Here is a 22696-nt window from a genome sequence, read left to right as displayed (position 1 = left end):
AGGGGGGAGGACCAGGAAGTCGTCCTGGGGTGGAGGCTAGGAAAGCTTTGGTAAGGAGGGGTGCTCAGCAGTGGCTAGCGCTGCAGAGAGATGAGTTCCCGGGGCGCACCTGTCTGCCTGGTTCATTCCAGGGGTCACGGCGGACAGCAGGAGAGCGGGTTCGGTGGAGGTGGTGGGCCAGAGGCCATAGCAGAGCAGGAGAAGTTTCAGAGACAGTGTTAACCGATCCCTGAGGCTCCTCCTCACTGATTGAGTGACTCCAGTGGAGTCTGGGCAATTCCACTGTTTTCCTCTCCAAGGCAGGACCCTCTATAAAGTGCATTCGTGGAAGTGGGAGGGATTCTAGAGAAACTACGACCGGGTCAGAGCAGAATGCAGGGTTCTGCGGATCCAGAACATTATTTTTATCTGTTTCGTTGACATTTATGTCCTCTTAGAAACTCATAAGCTTTGACTTTTACACAGTTCTTTTTGTTCCTATTGTCTTTGATAATTGTCTTTTAGCTTTTAACATGAAATGTGCTTTTGTTTTCCTTGTGTTTCTTTCCATGTTCTCATCTTTGTCTCTCACAGGGAGGGCCGGAGGGCTTAAAATTGCCTGTGTCCCTTCTCTACAGGAAGCTGTCCCTTTCTGAAGGTGCGCTAACAGATGTAACACTGTTAGTAGGATTTTCTGAGCTCCTTGTGGGTTGTTTTCCTAAACCCGGTCTTATCTGTTCTTTAAATTCCCTGCTTGTGAATTCTCGATGTGCTTCCAAGTTAAAAACAAAACAGTAACCTTTTAATTTATTTTTATTCTCGAAAGCAGTGGTTCTTAGCCTTGTTTGGGTTCTGGCAGCAGAGATGCCTTTGCAAATCTGATGAAAGCTGTGGAGCCTCTTCACAGATTATATATAAACACACGCTTCATTCACACGAGGAGTTTTTCCTACAGTGAGGCATTTACAGACCTCCTAAATTATGTCCAGGTAGCCCCTAGTGTCCGAGGGGTGTCTAGTAAAGGGATAATACCTGATTTAAAGAGTTGTTTCGACCAACTTGCTTGAAAACTGGATTCTGCTTCTGTTGAGAGCTACCAGTTGAGAATCCAAGTTTACTGAATAAAATTATAACAACATAAATCTGATCTTTTCCGAGTCGTAAAAATATCTTACTCTAGTGTAATTTTTCATATTCTCTACACTAAAAAAAAAAAAAACGTGTAGAGTCATTCAGTTGTTAAAAAGGTGAAGTCCCTTCCTCAGTTCTGCAGGTGAGCAGGGTTCCAGCTCTGAGTACTCTTCCCCAGCGTGGAGCCCCAGCTCCATCGCCGAAGCCCCAGCTTCATCGCTTGTTAGGTATGCTCACCTGACTTGAGGATAAGGGGCAGGCAGTGTGAACATCCTGGGACCTGGGCAGGCAGAATTGCAGGGGAGGTGAACTAGCTACTGGGCTCGGCATTACTGTCTCTAATCTTCATGTCTTCTCTTGAGTCCTTGTGGGTTTAGAAAATGAGCTTAAGACATCTCTTCATTTTGGAGTTGCCTTATTTCTAAACTTGTATATGCTTAGAGCCTTGTAAACTTTACACTTTAGAAAATCTGTATTATCTTTTCTCCTGGTAATTTACAGATATGTATTTCAAAGTATTCTTGTTCTTAATCATCTACAAGGTGGTTCATTGGTTCATTGGGAAAAATACATAGTCATGCCACTTGACAATTTTGCAATTTTGCAACTTGGCAACTAATGCAGTTTTCTTGGCAGAAAATTCCAGAGGGAAGTGGCTGTAAACGCTCTAATTCCATCTGGGTTTGAATGAGGGTAACTTACCACCTTTATGGACAGCATTGGCTTTGGTCCAGCACATAATGAGCCGGATTGGGATGGGGAGATAAGGAAAATAAGGGGAAAGATTTAGCTCGCTTAATTAATAGTGCTTTTAATAAACATGTTTGAGGTAAAAGTCATAAAGAAATCCAGAAATTAAAGTTCTCTTGGTTAGTATTTCATGGTGAGAGAAAGGAAATTTAGTATTATCCATTTCTGCTTCAACCTGAATTTCTGACGTTTGCTTTTAGATTTGCTGTTTGGTAATTTTCATTACTGAGATGAAAAGTCTGCTTTCTCTGTACAAAAAGGTAGTGGATTTCCTAAATGATTACCAATGACAAGCAAAGAAGCAGAACTACGTCCTTATAGTATTGAGTGCTGGGATAATGACCCTGCTTCCTTCACCTTTGATGAACCTAATCTAGCTCCTCCTGTAAGAATCTAATTCTACATTAATAGAAAAAATAGCCTGAAAGCGCCAAAAGCCGCAGCCTTCTGCCTCTTTTCTCCTGCTTGTTTGTTTTGTTTTTTTGCTGTTTTGCTGCAGGCAAATGATTCTGATCTTGTGCTTCTGGCCAGCCTCCCTCTGTCTCTTCTTGACTCTGGCTTGTGCTGGTGGATATCCTTTTCCTAGCGCAGCAGCACGTTCAAGGTGATTCTCTTGTCAGGATGATGGGGCCTGTGTGCTTTCGTTACTGCTTCAGAAGTATTTGGCCTTGATCATGTTTATTGAATAAAGCATATTTGCATTTCTGTAAATTCTGACAGTAGGCCTAATTGGTTGACTTGTGCTATTTTAGAAATTGATCTTCTGTTGCAACTTATTGGTCATTTAGAAAGATTGAAAAGCAGCTTCGGTAGTTTTAGTACTCAAGTGAAGTTTTTGATGAATGAAGTATTTGGAATTTAAATAGGAGGCCTAAGTGCAAACTGTGCCACTTCCATTCCTTTGCTCAACTCTGTTATGTATGTTCAGAGTGTGGTCCCTGAACGGGGCTTGGCAGGTGCTGCAGGGGAAGCAGCTCCCGTTTACAGAGCTCTGGCTTGAGCACAGCTGCACTGCTGAGGAGCCAGCGGACAAGCCTCTTTGTGCTTCTTCGTACCTGACGGTGTCGCACTTTACCTGAGCCCTGCGCTCCTGGAACAGCCGTGGTTAAGACAGCCTCCACCCTTTCATGTTCCGGGAAGAGGCTTACTATCAATACAAACAGATGCCTTTCCCCATAGGACTTCGATGAGACTCCCAGGTGCCCCCATGTTTACTTATGACAAGGCCAGACACAGACCTATGTACCCACTGACCAATCTGGACAAAATATCAGACCGGACCAAACTAAGCCTTCTCCTTCCCCCGGGTCCCCGAGCTTTCATCCACCTGCAGCCCTCCTTCATGGCCCCTCCTGAAAACCTGCAGACTTCAAGGAAAGTCATTCTCTGAGCAACTGTCCCGTCAGGCCACCCACTTCTCACACCTGCTGCCCTCGAGACCTGTTTACTCCTCCCTATGAAAGCAAAGCCCTTCCCTGCCTGACCTTTGGGACTCTCTCGGATCTTATAGTCGGAACATTCTCCCTATTGCAATAATCTCTTCAATAAAGTCTCTTTTTACCTAAGTCCAGATTTGTGTTACTTGACATATTTCAGTTTAAATTTATAAAATGGAATTGGCAGATGATGTAACTTCTTAATTACGGTCATTTGGAGGATAAAAGGAGAATAGACCAGAAACAACAAAATAAGAAAGAAACAGACAGAAAAGCACAAGCCAAATGGCATGTCATGATGGGATCTGGAAAGAGTGTCTGGCCCAAGGGGGACTTGGCATTTAGTGTGTGTCATGCTCTGTTCTCTGTTTCAAGAACTTGTCATTGAAGGAGCACATCATAGGTCTTCTTGCTTATGTTTTTTTTTCCTTGAAGTTTGTTTACTTAGTTCAGACAGTGGTATATTGTAAAACAGTATCTGTGATGAAATTGGTATCATGATTATACAGTATTGGATAAGACAACATTTTCTGTGTTTTTATTCGTTTTAAATTTTAGGAATTCTATATAGCAGTACTAATTTTGGAGATGTAGCAGAGAATTCTTATTTTGTTTTTTATCTTAACTGTATATTACTATTTAAAATTTTTTCCTTAACTTTTTTCACATTTTTATAAGTTTGGCACAAACTATGAAGACTCTAAGGCTAAGAAAGAACACAGTGAAATTTTCTTTGTACAGGCACTTTACAAATACCCTGATCTTTGCCATAATGGGTAAGCTATCTAACTTTTCTTTTAAAATACATTATTTTAGTATTGCATATTCTTTCAAAGGTTGACTTTTTTTGGTGTGTTTCAGCATCTGTAGTGTTTATGGTGTGGACAACTAAGACATTTAGAATTGCAAAATGTCAATCAGTAAGTATAATCTTCCTATTTAAACAGTTTTCATTTTTAATTATTCTATTTTATTTTGTGTAAGTTTGAAGAGTTTTGTGTTTGTAGACAGATAATTTTAGTGGAGATTTTCTGTTTACTTGGAATTATTTTGTATAGAATTATAAAAACATTTGCCTTCTTTAAATGTCTGAAAAAGTTCCTCTTAAATCTCCTTTTCCAATTATGCCCTTTCTCAACTTCTTTTTGTATATTTTGAAAAGGAATCCTCCCCCTGTATAATTTAAGGTAACAGGAAATCTTTTTCTTCCAGCACACAGTGTAATTGGGTTGTTTTGTACTTAGGGCTGTAAACCTTAAGCCTGACATGTTTCTAGGATGGTATACTCATTATGAACATTCAGGAGATACCCTCCATGGATTCCCTAGTTAGAAGAAGATACATTTCTCAGACTTAAAATATAAAAGGCCCTCTTGGGGGTTTCTTGGTTTGGAAATAGTCTCTAGTTCTATATAAATAATTATAAAGAGCCCCCTGAAAACCCTGGACTTCTGCTGCTGTAGGGATAATTTAGTGAGAGAAGAAACTGTTCTTGTCTAGAAAATAAATTAATTGACCTCTGAAGCCCTTTTAAACCCTAATTCTTTTTTAAAAATATTTATTTATTTATTTTTGGCTGTGTTGGGTCTTTGTTGCTGCGTGCGGGCTTTCTCTAGTTGTGGCACACGGGCTCAGTAGTTGTGGCTCGCAGGCTCTAGAGCACAGGCTCAGTAGTTGTGGCACATGGGCTTAGTTGCTCCGCGGCATGTGAGATCTTCCCAGACCAGGGCTTGAACCTGTTTCCCCTGCATTGGCAGGTGGATTCTTAACCACTGCGCCAACAGAGAGGTCCCTCTAATTCTTTTTATGATACTATATAATTTGTTAGGATTTTATTCATTGTATTGGTTATAAGGCTGAAGTAAGCATTAATATTACTGAAGTAAGCGTAATGATTTTATAGAGATAGCATTTCTTAGTTTTTATGTTTCTCGGAAAAACGTGTGCTTATTCATTTGGAAGAATTACTGGTTGGAAAGATTTCATTAGTACTTGTCATTATATACTATTTGAATGGGAAAATCTGTATGTTTATCAGAAAATTAACTTTTCCTGTTTGAATTGTCCTTATTATAGGATTGGATGGAACGCTGGGTTGATGATGCATTTTGGAGCTTCCTTTTTTCCCTTATCCTTATTGTAATAATGTTTTTGTGGAGACCATCAGCAAATAATCAGAGGTACCTAACATAAGAAAGTTCAGATTTGGCAAGGATTTGTTCATCATCTGCTACAATGTTAAAACAGCATTTATAGAAACTGGAGAGGTAGTCCTTGCTGTTAAAGAGTGTACATACAGTCAAGTGGGGAGACAAATGTAACAAAAGCAAGACAGTGAAATAAGAGATATATAAGCCCAGCAGGAAGGTGGAAGAGGGGTCCATGAAAAGGCAGCATTTATGTTACACCTTCAGGGAAGGAGTAGGACAGTGAATGGCTGACCTGGGAGAGAGTGCAGGTTTTCTAGGGGTAGCGGGAACAGACATGGCATACTTTGGAGGCCAACAAGCCATGCAGTTTGGTTACTACTCTTACATTGGCGGGACGTAAAGCTGGAAAGGAAAAGTGGGAGCAAAATCGTAAAGAGCTTGAATGCGAAATTCACAAACTTGTACTTTAGAAGACATGTGAGAGGAGGCCCCACAGCTTCCCTTCCCTCATTCCTCTTCCCCAGGGAAAGCACTGTTACATTTCTTCCTTCTAGGAAAAAATGAAAAAGTATATACTAGTGTGTGTGTTTCTCTCTCTCTTTAAAATTATACAACAAGGGTGGGAGGGAGGGAGATGAAAGAGGGAAGAGATATGGGAACATATGTCTATGTATAACTGATTCACTTTGTTGTAAAGCAGAAACTAACACACCATTGTAAAGCAATTATACTCCAATAAAGATGCTAAAAAAATAAGAGTATATTGGAGAGCTGAAAAAAAAAATTATACAACATGCAAATCAACTATACTTCGATAGAAAATTTGATTTAAAAAGATTTTAAAATTATACAACAGCAATGATAATACATACATACATATATACAGTATTCTGCACTTTCTTTAAATGTGTCTTTCCTTATCATCTTGTATAGACCTACCATATTACTTTTTTTTTTTTTTTTTTTTTTTGCGTTACGCGGGCCTCTCACTGTTGTGGCCTCTCCCGTTGCGGAGCACAGGCTCCAGACGCGCAGGCTCAGCGGCCTTGGCTCACGGGCCCAGCCGCTCCGTGGTATGTGGGATCCTCCCGGACCGGGGCACGAACCCGCGTCCCCTGCATCGGCAGGCGGATTCTCAACCACTGCGCCAGCAGGGAAGCCCAACCATATTACTTTTAATAGCTATCTGGCATTCCATATGATTGTAGCATAATTTATATAAGCAGTCCCTAATTATTAGACACTTAGTTTCTAGTTTTTTTGCTATTATCAACAAAGCTTTTTTTTTTTTTTTTAAATCAGCAATGCTTTTCGAATGCTGTTGGACCTAGTAAATGTAGCTCGATTGGTGTGCTTTATTTTCACCAATCAGGTTAGCAATTTCTTTTCGTTAGGGGATAAGTAAAAATAGTGGGCAGGGAGGTAAACCTGACATGGAGAAAAAAGTACAGCAGAAAATTCCCTTCCCTGAGCATTCGATATTTCAAAGTTGCTTCCAGAGAAATTTGATCCATTTATGCTTTTACCAACGGGTTTGGGAACCCCAGTTTCACAGTTTCTTCACAGTAACCTTTGCTGATTTGAGAGTAAAATAATTAAATTTTTATCATTTCAATTTGTGGGAAACTTTTCAAGTGTATGAATTTTTTAACGTGTGTACTGACTCTTTTAGATGTAAACTGAAAGTTGAACAGGTTTAAACACACTAGTAAAACTGCTCCTTGTTTTTGATTTAGATATGCCTTCATGCCCTTAATAGATGATTCTGATGATGAAATTGAAGAATTCATGGTAACATCTGAAAATTTAAGTGAGTAACATATTTTCTTATTAAATGACCATTGTATATATTGTAACAAAGAAATATTATACCTCTACCTGTGATGCAAGGTCAGATACACTATTTTTCCTGTAAAATATTTTTTAAACTATATCTGCAGAAACCTCTATCGTGGTAGACAGTCACAGAAGAGAAGTCAGTAATGAAATTTTCAAGATTGCTCAAGTAGTTTGAGCTTTTGTTACATGTTTGCTCTTAAAGTCTAAGTAGTGAAGTAGCTGCACTGTTTTCTACAAGAGTGATTTGGTATATATTGTGCTTAGCTCCTAAACAATATTCGTCTTCTTAATGATGGTTGCTAAATTTCTTTGTATCACCTCTTCTTGCTCTTGAAAATTGTGCACGTCTGTAATTTCCCGGTCATGCCCAAAGCATTTCTAATTATGGTTTTAGTGCTTTAGTTTTCATCTTTCTATTAATTTATACGTAAGTGTCTTATCATTTTATTGAGTTTACCAAAACACTGTAATTAAAGCATTTGTTACGGCAACATAAGTATGTAACTCAGATGTAAAGACTAATTTTATCTTTATTCCATTCTTCCTTCCTCTTACTTTGGTTTCTCTTATTAGTAACGTTGTTTTTCACAATTTTTTTTGTTTCTCTACTGTGAAAATTTTATAATCTACCCAGTCAGCAAAATTTGCAACATAATCAGTGTGTCTTCAGTGTCCACACTTCCTTTTACCTCCTCTCATCAGATTATCACCTACAACTAATTCTTTCATGTTTTTCTGACTTTTCTATTAAGAAAAGAAATCTGCAAAACTTATTCACAGCAGAGATATTAAAATTCAGTGTGTTGGTTCTGGCTCCAATAATGATGGAATGAATTGTTTGGGGCTAATCTTCCTGCTGATAGCTAGAATAAACTCTGGACAGATTTTTTTTTTAATTAACTATTGGAGGCACTGGAGAGCAAAGAAAAGCAGGCAGAAACTGGGGGAGATTTCACTGTTGAAAGAAGAGAACCATGAAAGAAGAGTTCATGCCCAGTCAATGAGACAGTACGGTGGCTAGAGCACAAGCAGATAGGTGTAATCTTACTGATGCAAGGAATTGGAGAGTGTAATTTGGGGCTGTAAGAATGTCTGGAGATTGATGGAAGAAATCCAGAAAAGAGAGAGCCACAAAGGGGGAAATTCGAAAGTCTATAAAGTCTCTCTAGTCTTATCTGATACCTGAACTGGGTATGTGCAAAGTGAGACTCCAAGAAACCAGGGGGAAAACAATAGCTATTAGGCTAAGAAGTGGAACAGAAATTTCAGCAGCTGCCACTGCAGAGTTTGAAATTCAAATCTCAACAAGTTAAAAGTGCTTGGGTAAACCCCTTGGGCTTTCCATTAAAACCCCAGAAGGGCCACTCCTTAGAAGTAAAGACCACAGTCTAGGACCACTGAAATTTACCCTAGGACCAAAGCTAAACTGAAATAAACCCTAAGCAAATCTAAAAGCATATCCCCAAAAGATCAGCGTGATCTAGCAATAATTTGAATTGCCTGCTAGAACAAAACACAACACTTCCCAGAGGAAGATAAGAGAATCCAGTCTATAAGATATTCTCAATGTCCAGTATACAATGATAAATTACTAGACATGGGATGAAACTGGAAGCTGTGATCCATAGTTGAGGGAAAAATCAGTAAGAGCAATCTAGAGGTGGCCCAGATGTCACAGTTAGAGTTGAATAAAACCATCGACCTAATTGACTTGATTGATATTTATAGAACATTGCATTTAGCAACCAAAGAATAAATGTTCAAGTCTACGTTGAATAAGATAGACCATATGTGTGGCCATTAAAAATGTCTCCATATATTTCAATGGATTGTAATCATATAGAGTATGTTTCTGATCACAATGGTTAAATTAGATGCATAGCAGTAAGATATCTACAAAATAATCAAATGTTTAGAAATTAAGCAATAATTTCTAAGTAACTCATGGATTGAAGGAATATTAGAAAATATTTCATGCTAATGATAATAACAGCATAACATGTCACATTTTACAGGATGCAGCTAAACCAATTCTTTTTTTTTTTTTTTTTTTTTTTTTCGGTACGCGGGCCTCTCACTGTTGTGGCCTCTCCCGTTGCGGAGCACAGGCTCCGGACGCACAGGCTCAGCGGCCACGGCTCACGGGCCCAGCCGCTCTGCGGCACTTGGGATCTTCCCGGACCGGGGCATGAGCACGTGTCCCCTGCATCGACAGGCAGACTCTCAACCAGTGCGCCACCAGGGAAGCCCTAAACCAATTCTTAGAGGAAAATTAATAGCTTTAAATGCCTATATTGCCAAGAAAGCATATTGATAATATGTTTCCATCTTGAGAAGCTAGAAAAAGAATGGCAAATTAAACCTGGGGTAATTAGAAAGAAGGATATAATAAAGTTGTGTCTACACCAATGAAATAGAAAACAGGAGGAAATAGAGAAAATCAGCAAAGCCAAAAGTAGTTTCTTTGAAATGATTAATAAAAATTGATTAGCCTCTAGGTAATCTAAACCAGAAATAAAATATAGCAAGGCAAATTTCCAACATTGTAAAGATAGGGAGGACATTACTACAGTAAGAAAGGGTAAGTAAGGGGATATTATGAACAAATTGGGCGTTTGGATAATATGAACAAATTCCTTGAAAAATACACTTAAGAAACTACCCTAATCTTAATTCTAACCCTGTGCCACTAATTGGAATAGCCATATATTTATTAAAGAAATTGGGTTTGAAATTTAAAATCTTCCCATAAAGTTCCAGACCCAAATGGCTGGCTTCACTAGTGAATGCTTTCAAATACTTAAGGAAGAAATATTCTAATCTTATGCAACTCTTTAGAATATAGAGGAGGTGACAGAATGGGAGAAAATATTTACAAATCAAGCAACTGACAAAGGATTAATCTCCAAAATTTACAAGCAGCTCATGCAGCTCAATATCAATAAAACAAACAACCCAATCCAAAAATGGGCAGAAGACCTAAATAGACATTTCTTCAAAGAAGATATACAGATTGCTAACAAACACATGAAAGAATGCTCAACATCATTAATCATTAGAGAAATGCAAATCAAAACTACAGTTATATATCATCTCACACCAGTTAGAATGGCCATGATCAAAAAATCTACAAACAGTAAATGCTGGAGAGGGTGTGGAGAAAAGGAAACCCTCTTGCACTGTTGGTGGGAATGTAAATTGATACAGCCACTATGGAGAACAGTATGGAGGTTCCTTAAAAAACTAAAAATAGAACTACCATACGACCCAGCAATCCCACTACTGGGTATACACCCTGAGAAAACCATAATTCAAAGAGTCACGTACCACAACAAATACCATATGCTAACACATATATATGGAATCTAAAAAACAAAAAAAGGTCATGAAGAACCTAGGGGCAAGACGGGAATAAGGCACAAACCTATCAGAGAATGGACTTGAGGATACGGGGAGGGGGAAGGGTAAGCTGGGACAAAGTGAGAGACTGGCATGGGCATATATACACTACCAAACGTAGAATAGATAGCTAATGGAAAGCAGCTGCCTAGCACAGGGAGATCAGCTCGGTGCTTTGTGACCACCTAGAGGAGTGGGTTAGGGAGGGTGGGAGGGAGGGAGGCGCAAGAGGGAAGAGATATGGGGACATATGTATATGTATAACTGATTCACTTTGTTATAAAGCAGAAACTAATACACCATTGTAAAGTAATTATACTCCAATAAAGATGTTTAAAAAAAAGAAAAAAAGAATATAGAGGAGGTAGGGACACTTCCCAACTTGTTTTATAAGGCCAGCACAGCTCAGATACCAAAATCTGACAAAGACAAAAAAAGGAAAGTTACAGACCAATATCACTCATGAGTAGAGACAAAATTCATTTAAACGGACTTCCCTGGCAGTCCAGTAGTTAAGACTCCATGCTTCCACTGCAGGGGGCACAGGTTCGATCCCTGGTCAGGGAACTAAGATCGCACATACCACTCTTATTTTATTTTATTTTTAGTAAATAAAATCTAGAAGAATAATGAAAGACCATCATTGTCAAGTGGACTTTATCCCAGGGTTGCAAGGCTGTTTCAACATTTGAAAATCAATCGGTGTAATTCATCTAAAGAGTAAGGAAGAAAAATGACGTAATTATCTCAGTAGGTGCAGAAAGCCATATCACAGAATTCACCTATTCATGATTTTTTAAAAAGGAAACCCACTTAGCAAACAAATTACAGAATAATATGAAAAAACTCTACAGCTAATATCATACTTAATGGTGAAATAGTGAATGCTTTCCTCCCAAGATTGGGAACAAAGTACATGGATATCTGCTCACCACTTTGACTCAGAATCAGACAGCAGTTCCTAGCCAGTGCAGAAAGGCAAAACACAAACCAACCGAAAGAATACAAAACGCATGAAGTGTGGAAAGCAAGAAGTAAACCTGTTTTTATTTACAAACAACAAGGTTTTGTTTTGTTTTGTTTTGTTTCGGCTGTGCCGCGCAGCTTGTGGGGTTAGTTCCCCGACCAGGGATTGAACCCACGCCCTCGGCAGTGAAAGCATGGAGTCCTAACCACTGGAGTGCCAGGGAATTCCTCAGCAACGTTAAGTATGTAGAAAATCCTAAGGAGTCTACAGAAAAGAAAAAATACAGTAGAACTAATAAGTGAATAATAGAATCATAGGATATATGTCCGAATACAGAAATTAGTTGTTTTTTATATAACTGGAAATAATTGAAAAATGAAATTTAAAATATTATTTACAGGAGCTTCAAAAAATAAAATATTTAGGAATAAATTTAATGGAAAAAAATGTGGAAAACTGCACTGAAGAATACAAAACAATGCCAGAGAAATTATAGAATAAGTAAATGTTTATGAATTGTAACTCAGTATTATTAAGCCATCACTTCCTCAGTTGATATGTAGATACAGTACAGTCACAATTGTAATTCTGGCTGATTTTTTAAAAAATGGTTAATATGTATGGAATTGCAAAAGATCTGGAAGAACCCAAACATTCTTGTAGTTACAACATAGATCTTGAAAACATTATACTAAGTGAAAGAAGCCAATTACAATAGATCATATGTTATATGATTCCATTTATATGAAAAGTCCAGAAAAGGTAAATCCATGGAGATAGAAAATAGATTAGTGGCTGCCAGGGGCTGGTGGAAGGAGTGAGTTGGGAGTAACTGCTAATAGGTATGGGGTTTGGTGGGGGGGTGGGGTGGGGGGGTGATAAAAAGCTTCTTAAATTAACAGTGATGATGATTGCACAATTCTGTGACTGTTCTAAAATCCACTGAATTGTGCACTTCAAAATGGTGCATTTTGTGGTGTGGAAGTTATATCTAAATAAAATTAAATTAATGGACTTAACACTGATTTCAAGACAAAAATTTCAAGTTATACTAATCAAGACAGTGTGGTATTGGCATAAGGATACATACATCAGTGTATCAAAATAGAGTCCCAAACATAAATAAATAAAACAAAATGAAATGAAATTTCAGGCAACTTAAAAAAAATAGTCCAAAAATAAATCTGCACATATTGTTCAGTGGATTTTGTTGTTGCTTCAGATTATTTTATCAATGCAATAACACTTTAAAGAATGTACTCTTACTAGCACCAAACTGATTCTAATATAATAAGAGGTCTCTAAAGCTTTTGTTTTTAAAAGAGATATAATATTTAAATTAGCTCCAAATTGGAAACCTCATTTGTCAATTGATATTTGACAAAGGCAGCAAGGCTTTATATGAGGAAAAGATAGTATTTTCAACAGAGTGTGGAACAACTAGATAAACACATGGGGGGGGAATCAAAATCACCTAGACTCCTGCCGTGTATATCACCTATAATTAATTCAAGAGAGATCACAGACCTAGATGTAAAAGATTAAACTATAACTCTTCTAGCAGAAAACAGGAAGATATCTTCATGACCTTGGGTTAGGCAGTTTCTTAAGACGCAAAAAGCAGTTACCATAAAATAAAAATGTTGGTAAATTAGCCATCACCAAAGTTAAAAACTTATGTTCATCAAGAGAAACAAGAAAGTGAAAAGGCCAGCCCTAGACTGGCATAAAACATTCTCAATACATATATCTGACAAAGGACTTGTATCCAGAATATAAGAATTCCTACAAATCAATAAAAGATAACTCAATTTGAAAAAAAAAAAAAAAAAAAAGGAATACTTAAATAGACGCTTCACCAAAGAAGACAAAGGAAAGGCCAGTAAGCACATGAAAAGGTGCTCGATAATACTGATCATCAGTGAAACGCAAATTAAAACCAGAGTGAAATGCTACCATGTATCCACTAGCGTGGTTAAAATTTAAAAGACTGGCAGCATGAAACGCTGAAGAGGATGGAGAACAGCTGGATTGTTCATACATTACGGAAGAAGTCTTAAGAAGTTTTAAGAAAGCAGTTTGACAGTTTCTTAAAACGTTAAACGTACGCCCAGCCATTCCACTCCGAAGTATTTATCCAAAAATGAAAATGAAAGCAGATGTCCACAGAAAGACACTGTGTACACTTTTATAGCAGCTTGATCCTTAATGATCCAAAGCTGAAATAGCCCAAATGTCTGTCAGCAGATGAATGGATAAAATAATAGTGGTATACTTATACAATAGAATACTGTTTGGGAAGCAAAAGTAATCAACACTATACAACATGAATAAATCTCAAAACCTTTACGTTGAGTGAAATCAGTCAAATCCAAAAGAACATTGAGTCCTTATGGTTTTATATATGAAGTTCTAGAGCAGGCAGGAGTAAACTGTGGTGATGATGTAAATCAAAGCAATAGTTGCTTCTGGTGGGGTTGGGATTGACCGGAAAGGAATTTAAAGAGCCCTGGGCTTCCCTGGTGGCGCAGTGGTTGAGAGTCCGCCTGCCGATGCAGGGGACGCGGGTTCGTGTCCCGGTCCGGGAAGATACCACATGCCGCGGAGCGGCTGGGCCCGTGAGCCATGGCCGCTGAGCCTGCGCCCCGCAACGGGAGAGGCCACAACAGTGAGAGGCCCACATCGTACCGAAAAAAATAAAAATTTAAAATAAATAAATAAATAAATAAATAAATAAATAAAGAGCCCTCTGTGGGGACTTCCCTGGTGTCACAGTGGTTAAGACTCTGCACTCCCAATGCAGGGTGCCCGGGTTCCATCCCTGGTCAGGGAACTAGATCCCACATGCATGCCGCAACTAAGAGTTTGTATACCACAACTAAGACCCAAATAAATAAAGAAAGAAAGAAAATATTAAATAAAAAAAAGAATCCTCTGTGATGATAAAAATGTTAAATGTCTTGATTGGGATGGTAGTTACACAAGAGTTGATAAAAATCTCTTCAGACTGTACACTTAAAAGTTTGTGTATTTTATTTTGTATATTATACTTCAGTTAAAAAAAAATCAGTGTGTTACACCTTTAAGAGAAGGATCTCAAATGTTGAGATTTCAGACGCCCCGTGGAAACATTTTCAGATTGAGCAACCTCATTTTCATTCATTATATCCACTTATGCACTTGATCTCATCATATAGTACAAACTGTCCTAGTTTATGGAGAAGCACTTTTTGCAAATTATTGTAGTAACAAAAGTGAATCCTTATTGGACATAGACATTATGTTTCAGGTACCTTATATATGCTAATTTGCTTAATGCTCATCAGAATTCTCTGAGGTAGACATTATTATTATTCCATTTTATAGGCAGGGACATTGAGTCACAGAAAGTTGATTGCTTAGCCCGAGGTTACATAGATAGAGCCAGAATTCCAAGTGAAGCCATCTAGTTTCAAGACTCATGCTCTTAACCTCTGCTAAACCTGCTGGCATAAAGAAGAGCCTTGGTCAAATACAAAGAAAATCTTTTTCTTCCCTATTTTATTTATACCGTAAACACATTCTAAAAATTTATACATTAGAGAAGTGAAAGCATGGCCAAAGGTGTGTTTTATTCTTAAGTATATCGTAAATCCTGTAGATTTTTAAATCCATGAACTTTAAAATGTACTGAAACTACCTAATGTGTGCATGTATGTATGTTTGCTTGTTTATTTAAACTCCTCTAAAACTGGAATTCAGACTAGCAACTTGAGAACCTGGTTGTTTTTGTAAACAGTTATGACATTTTTAACTTTTTCTGTCCCTCCTACATTCCCAAATGGTATATTAAAGCCAGCACCCAGCCCAAAGCTTCCACTATTAACTCTTTATAGGGTTATTAAATGTGAAGCTACAAAGAAAAATATTATTTTATAATTTTATGAATTTCTATAATGTTTCTCATTACAGCTGAAGGAATAAAATTAAGAGTCTCAAAAACGGTTTCCAATGGAACAGCTAAACCTGCTACTTCTGATAATTTTGTGAGTATAGTATATATTTAATAGGGTCTCAGTCTTTAATACTGTAGAAATCTATATGAGTGTCACATTCTTGACCTTCAGGAGAACACTTTTTACTAGGTTTTTTTGTATGAAAATAAATGTTACTAAGTAGTGATACTAGTTAAGTCTGACAACTGTACTGCTGTAAACCCTCACTTTTCATGTGCTGTCATTGGACCAGCGGCACAAACCTCACCTGGGAACGTGTTAGAAACACAGAATTTCAGGCCTACACCAGATGTACCGAATCTAAATCTGCTTTTTAACAGAATTCCATAGATGATTCACATGCACATTAAAGATTGAGAAGCTTTGTTATAGTGAAAGTTTGTGTTAGTTTTTCAGCACTTTTATGTGGTTTTTGAAGCCATTTCAGGTAACATTTGTTGTCTGTTGGAAAGGGACTTTTAAACCATGTGAACTTGAATAAAACGTTAAACTGTTGGGTAGAGATGAGTTTTTTAATATTTTACGCATATTATTTATGCTTAAAAGTGGTAATTATGAGAGTAATTAAACACAATGGAAATGCCTGTCATACAGTTTTATATTTGGCTTTCTTACAGTTACATATGTTGTGGTTAATAAGGTGTAAAAATGTATGCACGCACCTAAGTTCTGACAGGATGGATGGTGTATGAAACAGTTCCATTTGTTGGATTTCGTAAATTCTCTAATCCTTATTTTTGGTAATTAATAATTCTTTAAAATGTGTTCTTTGAGTAGTTTTATGGTAATTTAACTAAACTTTAAAAAGTTCCACAGTTTTAATTATCTGGTGTTAGAACTATTAAACTTCCAGCTTGCTAAGAGATTTTCCTCTTATTTTAGGGATATGTTTCAGTTTATTTTAAAGCTCAGTATTTGCACATACAGCAAGGGAAAATGTTTTCATTTCTCTAAATTGTGTAGTCAGCTCTTATTTTTTTAGGTAATTATTTTATTTTTTAATTAATTAAATTATTTTTGGCTGCATTGGGTCTTCGTTGCTGTGCGCGGGCTTTCTCTAGTTGTGGTGAGCGGGGGCTACTCTTCATTGTGGTGCATGGGCTTCTCATTGCAGTGGCTTCTCTTGTGGCAGAGCACGGGCTCTAGGCATGCGGGCTTCAGGAGTTGTGGCACGTGGGCTCAGTAGTTGTGGCTCACGGGCCCTAGAGCACAGGCTGTGTAGTTGTGGCTCACAGGCTTAGTTGATCATGTGGGATCTTCCCAGACCAGGGCTCGAACCCGTGTCCCCTGCATTGGCAGGCAGATTCTTAACCACTGCGCCACCAGGGAAGTCCCGTGTAGTCAGCTCTTGATCAGAAGTCGGGGACCTTGTCTCTCCTTGATTGACTCATTTCTACCCAAGATTCACTCAGAGAATTGGGGTGCCTATTAGTACTGGCTCAGTTGCTTTCTCTCTCTCTGTAAGTAAGCAAGATATAATTAATGCTAGAACCAGAGGATTCCATGTAGCCATTTTGATTTATTTTACATTATAAACCAAAATATTCAATATACCTTTTATCTTCCTTACTCCCAGTGAGATAACTGTAAGCAAGTTTCTGTTGAAAAAAAAATTTAGATACCCCAATTGACCTGCTTTTCTTTTCTCCTACAGAAACATGAGCATTAAACACAAGTGACTGAAATAAATAGGCTTTTGTAAAGTTAGAATATCTGTACCAGCATCTTTTTCTACTGAAAAATTATGAATTCAAAGTGAACAGATTAAGAGGCATACTGAAAGCTGGAAGCAAGAAATTAATACAAATCAATATTCATGCTGTTTTCTATCTTATAAATCACCTCTTTGTATTTTTACTGTGGTTTTTCAAGACAAAAAAATAACACCTGTGCATCGAACCAAAACCAAAGAAGTACAAAAATCCAAAATCCAAGTGTTCGTTTGACTGTTTAAGAAAATATTGACATAATTTTCGTGTGGCATAAGTGTCAACTTCTTAGGCTATGTAGAAATTAAAAGAATGTCATGCATTTGAATTTACATGCTTAAATTATATATACATTCTATTTAAAAATTCTGCTTTCAGGCACTATTAAGCAAAAGCTAATATGTAAATATTTATTTCTACAGGATGAAGATTTGAAGTGGGTGGAGGAAAACATTCCCTCTTCATTCACAGATGTGTAAATATCCTCTGCTAAAGTTTGAATCTAAAATTTAGGCTGTAGTATAAAGGGATCATTTTCATGCTTTGTTATGTGCTTTTCAAAACTCTCACTTCTGTATGTTTTTATAGGCCCCCATCACTAGTGTATGACTGATTAACTTCATATCGAAATGCAAAGAAAACACAGCCCTGCCTTGGTCTGTCTTTCTCCTTCCTTTTTCACTGTACAACAACTCTATTAATACTCCTGCCCTATAACCACCTCCAACATTTTCTTATGTAAGTTTATCAGGATCAGAATCATTTTGTTTTAACTTTATAATATGGAAGAGTTCAAACTTTTTCTAAAAAAACACGTGTAACCACAATACCATGTACAGTGGGGAAGCTTTTGGAGGAAAAACATGAGCATAGGAAAACTAGAGTGCAGAGGAAGCCCCTCTGGGAACTTGGAGCTATTCAGGTTCTTTATCAGTGTCCTATATGACACACGAATTCCAGATAGCTGTTTCCACAGTAGACAACAGGTTAGCCAAATATGATGTTTTCACATGTTGTTTGTTCCTTTCCCTGCTCCCATTTACTTCCTTTTTAGATAGTTTCTGTCTAGTATGATGTTACATTTGCCTGAAGAATTTCCTTTATGTTTCTGGTCATGCAAGTATGTTGGTAATAAGTCTGTCAGGTTTTATTTGTCTGAAAAAGTCTTTGTTTTGGCTGTTTGGGAAGCTGTTTTTGCAGGGTATAGAATTCCTAGTTGACTGTTTTTTCTTTCAGCACTTCAAAGATTGTCACTTGAATGTTTTCCAGCTTTCATAGTTTTAGAAAGAAGTCTGCTGTACTTCTTCTCTGTGCCTTCATATGTTACGTGGGTTTTGTTTTGTTTTGTTTTTGGCTGCCTTCAGGACTGTCTCCTTCTCTTGGGTTTTTCTTTTCTCTTGGGTATATACCTAGAAGTGGAATTGCTAGATCATATGGTAACTGTATGTTGAACGTCTTGAGGAAGTGCCAAGCAGTTTTCCAAGAGCCGAACCATTTTATAATCCTATCAATAATGTATGAGGTTTCCGATTTCTCCACATCCTTGTCAGCACTTGTAATCGTTCACCTTTTTTTTTTTTTTTTTTTTTGCGGTACGCGGGCCTCTCACTGTTGTGGCCTCTCCCGTTGCGGAGCGCAGGCTCCGGACGCACAGGCTCAGCGGCCATGGCTCACAGGCCCAGCCACTCCGCGGCGTGTGGGATCTTCCCGGACCGGGGCACGAACCCGCGGCCCTTGCATCGGCAGGCGGATTCTCAACCACTGCGCCACCAGGGAAGCCCTGTTCACCTTTTTGATTTTAGATCTCTTAGTGGCTGTGAAGTGGTATCTCATTGTGCTTTTGAGTAACTGAAATTTGAACTGTCTTGTTAAGGGACTGCTGTTGTTTAATTAAACTGTGGTAACTGAAATTCACACATATCAGATTCATATGAGGTAAGAACTGCCTTTACATTATGAAACTAATAGTACACTATTATACTTTTTTCTTTTAATAGTCATAAAAGGAAAATAGGTGTATAAATATCCTTTACATGCCTTTATTATTTCTTTTTTCCTTCCTGTATATCTGAGTTATCACCTTCTCCTGTATGTCTTTCTTTAGTGTTTCTTACAGTAGGGGTCTGCTAGAAACTAATTCTTTCAATTTTATTTATGTGAAATGTATTTGTTTGCCCTCCTGTTCAAAGGATGGTTTTGCTGGATATAAAAATCTTGATTGACTTTTGTTTGAGCTCTTCTAACACATCCCTCCAATATCTTCTGGTTTCTATTGTTTTGAAGAGAAGTCAGTTTTTCGTTGTATTGTCCTCATGTGTGTACCGTGTCATTTATTTTTTGCAGCTTTTCAGATTTTTTTTCTTTACATTTGGCTTTCCACAGTGTGTGTATGATGTGCTTAGGTGTGGTTTCCTTTTTGAGTAATCTTGGAATTTGTTGAGCTACTTGTATTCATATCCCCACTCCCTTTGGTCATTTTTCAGTACCTTTAACTACTTATTTTTAATATTTTTGTCCAGGTTTTATAAATGTTTCTGTGGGAGGAATCATCTGATCTCTTTCCACCTTTACCTGCTATCTTCCTTTTTTTTTTACTAGGTTTCTCTGTAATCCTTTTTACTTCTTTCTTTATATCTTTTCATTTTCTTAGTAGTTTTCTAGCCACATATTAAATTTTTATTTAAATTTGTTCTGCCTTGGGTGCCTTGTAATTTTTTTCTTCATTGCTGGGATGATTTTGTCTTTTTTTTTTTTTTCCAGAGTTTAATGGACTCTGAATTTCTTCCTCTTTTGTTTTTATCCATTTTTGCTCTTGGTTTTAAAATTTCTTATTGTAGTTTTTAACATCACCAAATATTCTTTTTAACTTATTTCATCTAATTTGGAGTCTTGTGTTATAGCTGTAGCTTTCTTCTACTGTAAAACATTTTTATTTTCATTTTCCTTCTTTTTTTCTTCCTGCACCATTATATGGAATTGGTTTTGGTTGTTTTTCCTATTCCTAGGCATTTGGTAGTGAAAGTTCCTAGTTTGAGTGCTTTCTTCCATCAGTTGCATAAATTATAGTTTTATTTATGGAAAATGTTGATGGGATGGAGGTATGGAGAGAGGGAGGTTGGTGGTGTCTTATTTTTCTTTTATTTCTACAAGATCTTTAATTTTCCCCTTTTACTTCCTTCTTTTTATTCATGGTACTGCCATAGCTCGGAGGGTACCACTCCTCCATGTATCTGATTCTCCCCTGAAAACCATGATTGTTCAAGACTGCTACCTTTGGTTCCACTCAATTTAAGCCCCTTCCCTATAGCAGATACTGTGAACTACCAAGTCACTGGCCTTTAGTCAGTATTTTGGAACTTAGTGTTGATTTTTCTTGAAGAGGTTTGTCTATACTTTGTCTAAATCCTCCTTCCCCTCTACTCTTTCACAGAGTCTCTCAAACCTCTCTTTGCCCACTCTCAGTACTCATGAGCTTGCAGTGACAGCAGGGAATTGAAATGAACCATTTATGTGAAATGAGTAGAATTGTATAATCCAAGATAGCTTCCAGCATTTTAGGTTCTTAGGAACCTGTGTGTCCATTCTGAAAACTTTAACACAAGAAGTTTAGCACAATGCTACCCAAAATTCATGTGCAATTTACGTGGCAAGTTTAGAAACTGGACTTCATATACAGGTAAACACTTTTTTATACATCAGTAGAAATGGACCAAAAATTTTGCAAGTCATAGGACAATTTAAACAGATCATGAATAACCATATGATCTAGTGTGTTATGCGATATTCATATGGTATTCATTATGGCTTTTCTGTATCTCTGATAAACCAAAAATATCAGCTTAGCATTGTTCTCCTAACTCTTCAATGCACTAAGTCCATCTTAATAAGTTTTAAATAGTCATTTACCTCACAAAAGGAACCATTTTGGAGATTGCAGTATTTATCTCTAAACGAGGTGCTAAGCACTCAGTGGGCTGTCTTCTGGGCCCCCAAGGTTCTGGATCATCTTTCCCTAAAGCAGTCTGGATTTCGCTTAATATTATTCCAAGCCATATAAGTTGGCTCCTTCCCCACATCTAGCGAGGCCCCAACTTCTCTTTCTTCTGTCTCCACCGTGGGCTGCACTGTTAGTAGCATCCTCTGGATTGTGCGTTGATGTAACTTTCACGTTGTGACCTTGGCATGCAGACCCTTCCTTTGGGCTCTCCCTCTCAGTGCTCCATTGCTCATCGAAGCTCTACATTTGTCGTTTTATCCATATAATCTTTCCCGAGCAAAGGTTCTGTTGCATAACTTTTTCTCTCTTCAGTATCCTTCACTGGTTTATGTCCAGTCAATGGTAACAGTGACATAGGATTAAACAAATACTTGATACCATAAATACCACCTTTCATAATATGTCTACTCATCCATCTTTTTAAAAAGAGGTATATCTTTTAATTAAATTTGTGTTTATTTAAGATGTACAACATGATAATTTGATATACACATACGTAGTGAAATGATGACTACAGTCAAGCCTATTCATCCCTCTTAAGTTGTCACAAAAGTACATGACATGTGGGTTTTCAAATTAGGTAGCACATCACTAGTCAAGATATTTGTCCAACTATTCAAAGTAAAAAATAACCAGGGGCTTAAAAAACAAAGATATAATTGGATGCCCATTGTGTTTGGAATTATTCATTCATCATGGTTTAGTCCTTGATGTTCTTCCAACATATTAGCCTCTAGAATTGCCGATTTTTGTTGTTATTTCCATTTTGAAGTTATAATTATTTTCATATTTCAGTTAATTTTTTAACTGAAATTTTTGAAGTATAGCACCCATTCTGGAAAGTGCACAAATTCTAAATAAGTATAAAGCTCAGTAAATTTTTAATATAAGCACACTCATGTAACCTGCACCCAGATACCCAGATCAAAAACTGGAACATCACTAATACCCTGAAAACCGTCTTCTTGTTTTCCTCCCAAATCATGACCCCACTCTCCCAAAGCTACTGCTGTACTGATGTCTGTAACTGTAGATTACTTGTGTCAGTTTTTAAAATTTGATCCCTCAATAGTTCATACCTCTTTTGGGGGCTGTATAGTATTCCAGTTTACCTATTTGGAGGCTGTTAAGAACAACACTGCTATGAATATGCTTCTCCGTGTCTGTTGGCAATACTAGGTATTCATTTCTGTTGACTTTGTCTGCCAGGAGTGAGACTTGGTGGATCATAGGATATGCTTATATTCAGCTTTGTAGATACACTGGCCTTTTTTTTTTTTTTTTTTTTTTTTTTTTTTGCGGTACGCGGGCCTCACTGCTGTGGCCTCTCCCGTTGCGGAGCAC

General features: G+C 37.5%; 1 protein-coding gene across 1 annotated transcript in view; it reads left to right on the top strand.

Moving 5' to 3' along the window:
* TMEM87B (transmembrane protein 87B) overlaps positions 1-22696 on the top strand; it is a 53070-nt gene that overhangs the window by 25563 nt on the left and 4811 nt on the right. The window contains exons 12-17 of the mRNA XM_024129831.3: positions 3964-4072; positions 4158-4216; positions 5373-5476; positions 7183-7256; positions 15603-15676; positions 17778-17830. Of these exons, the coding sequence (XP_023985599.1) occupies positions 3964-4072; positions 4158-4216; positions 5373-5476; positions 7183-7256; positions 15603-15676; positions 17778-17830 (473 nt within the window). The remainder of the gene's footprint in view (positions 1-3963; positions 4073-4157; positions 4217-5372; positions 5477-7182; positions 7257-15602; positions 15677-17777; positions 17831-22696) is intronic.

The sequence above is a fragment of the Physeter macrocephalus genome, chromosome 12 (assembly GCF_002837175.3).
Source record: "Physeter macrocephalus isolate SW-GA chromosome 12, ASM283717v5, whole genome shotgun sequence".
NCBI classification, from domain to species: domain Eukaryota; kingdom Metazoa; phylum Chordata; class Mammalia; order Artiodactyla; family Physeteridae; genus Physeter; species Physeter macrocephalus.
Note: the sequence above shows the minus strand (reverse complement) of the source record. Positions and strands in the feature narration are given on the sequence as shown.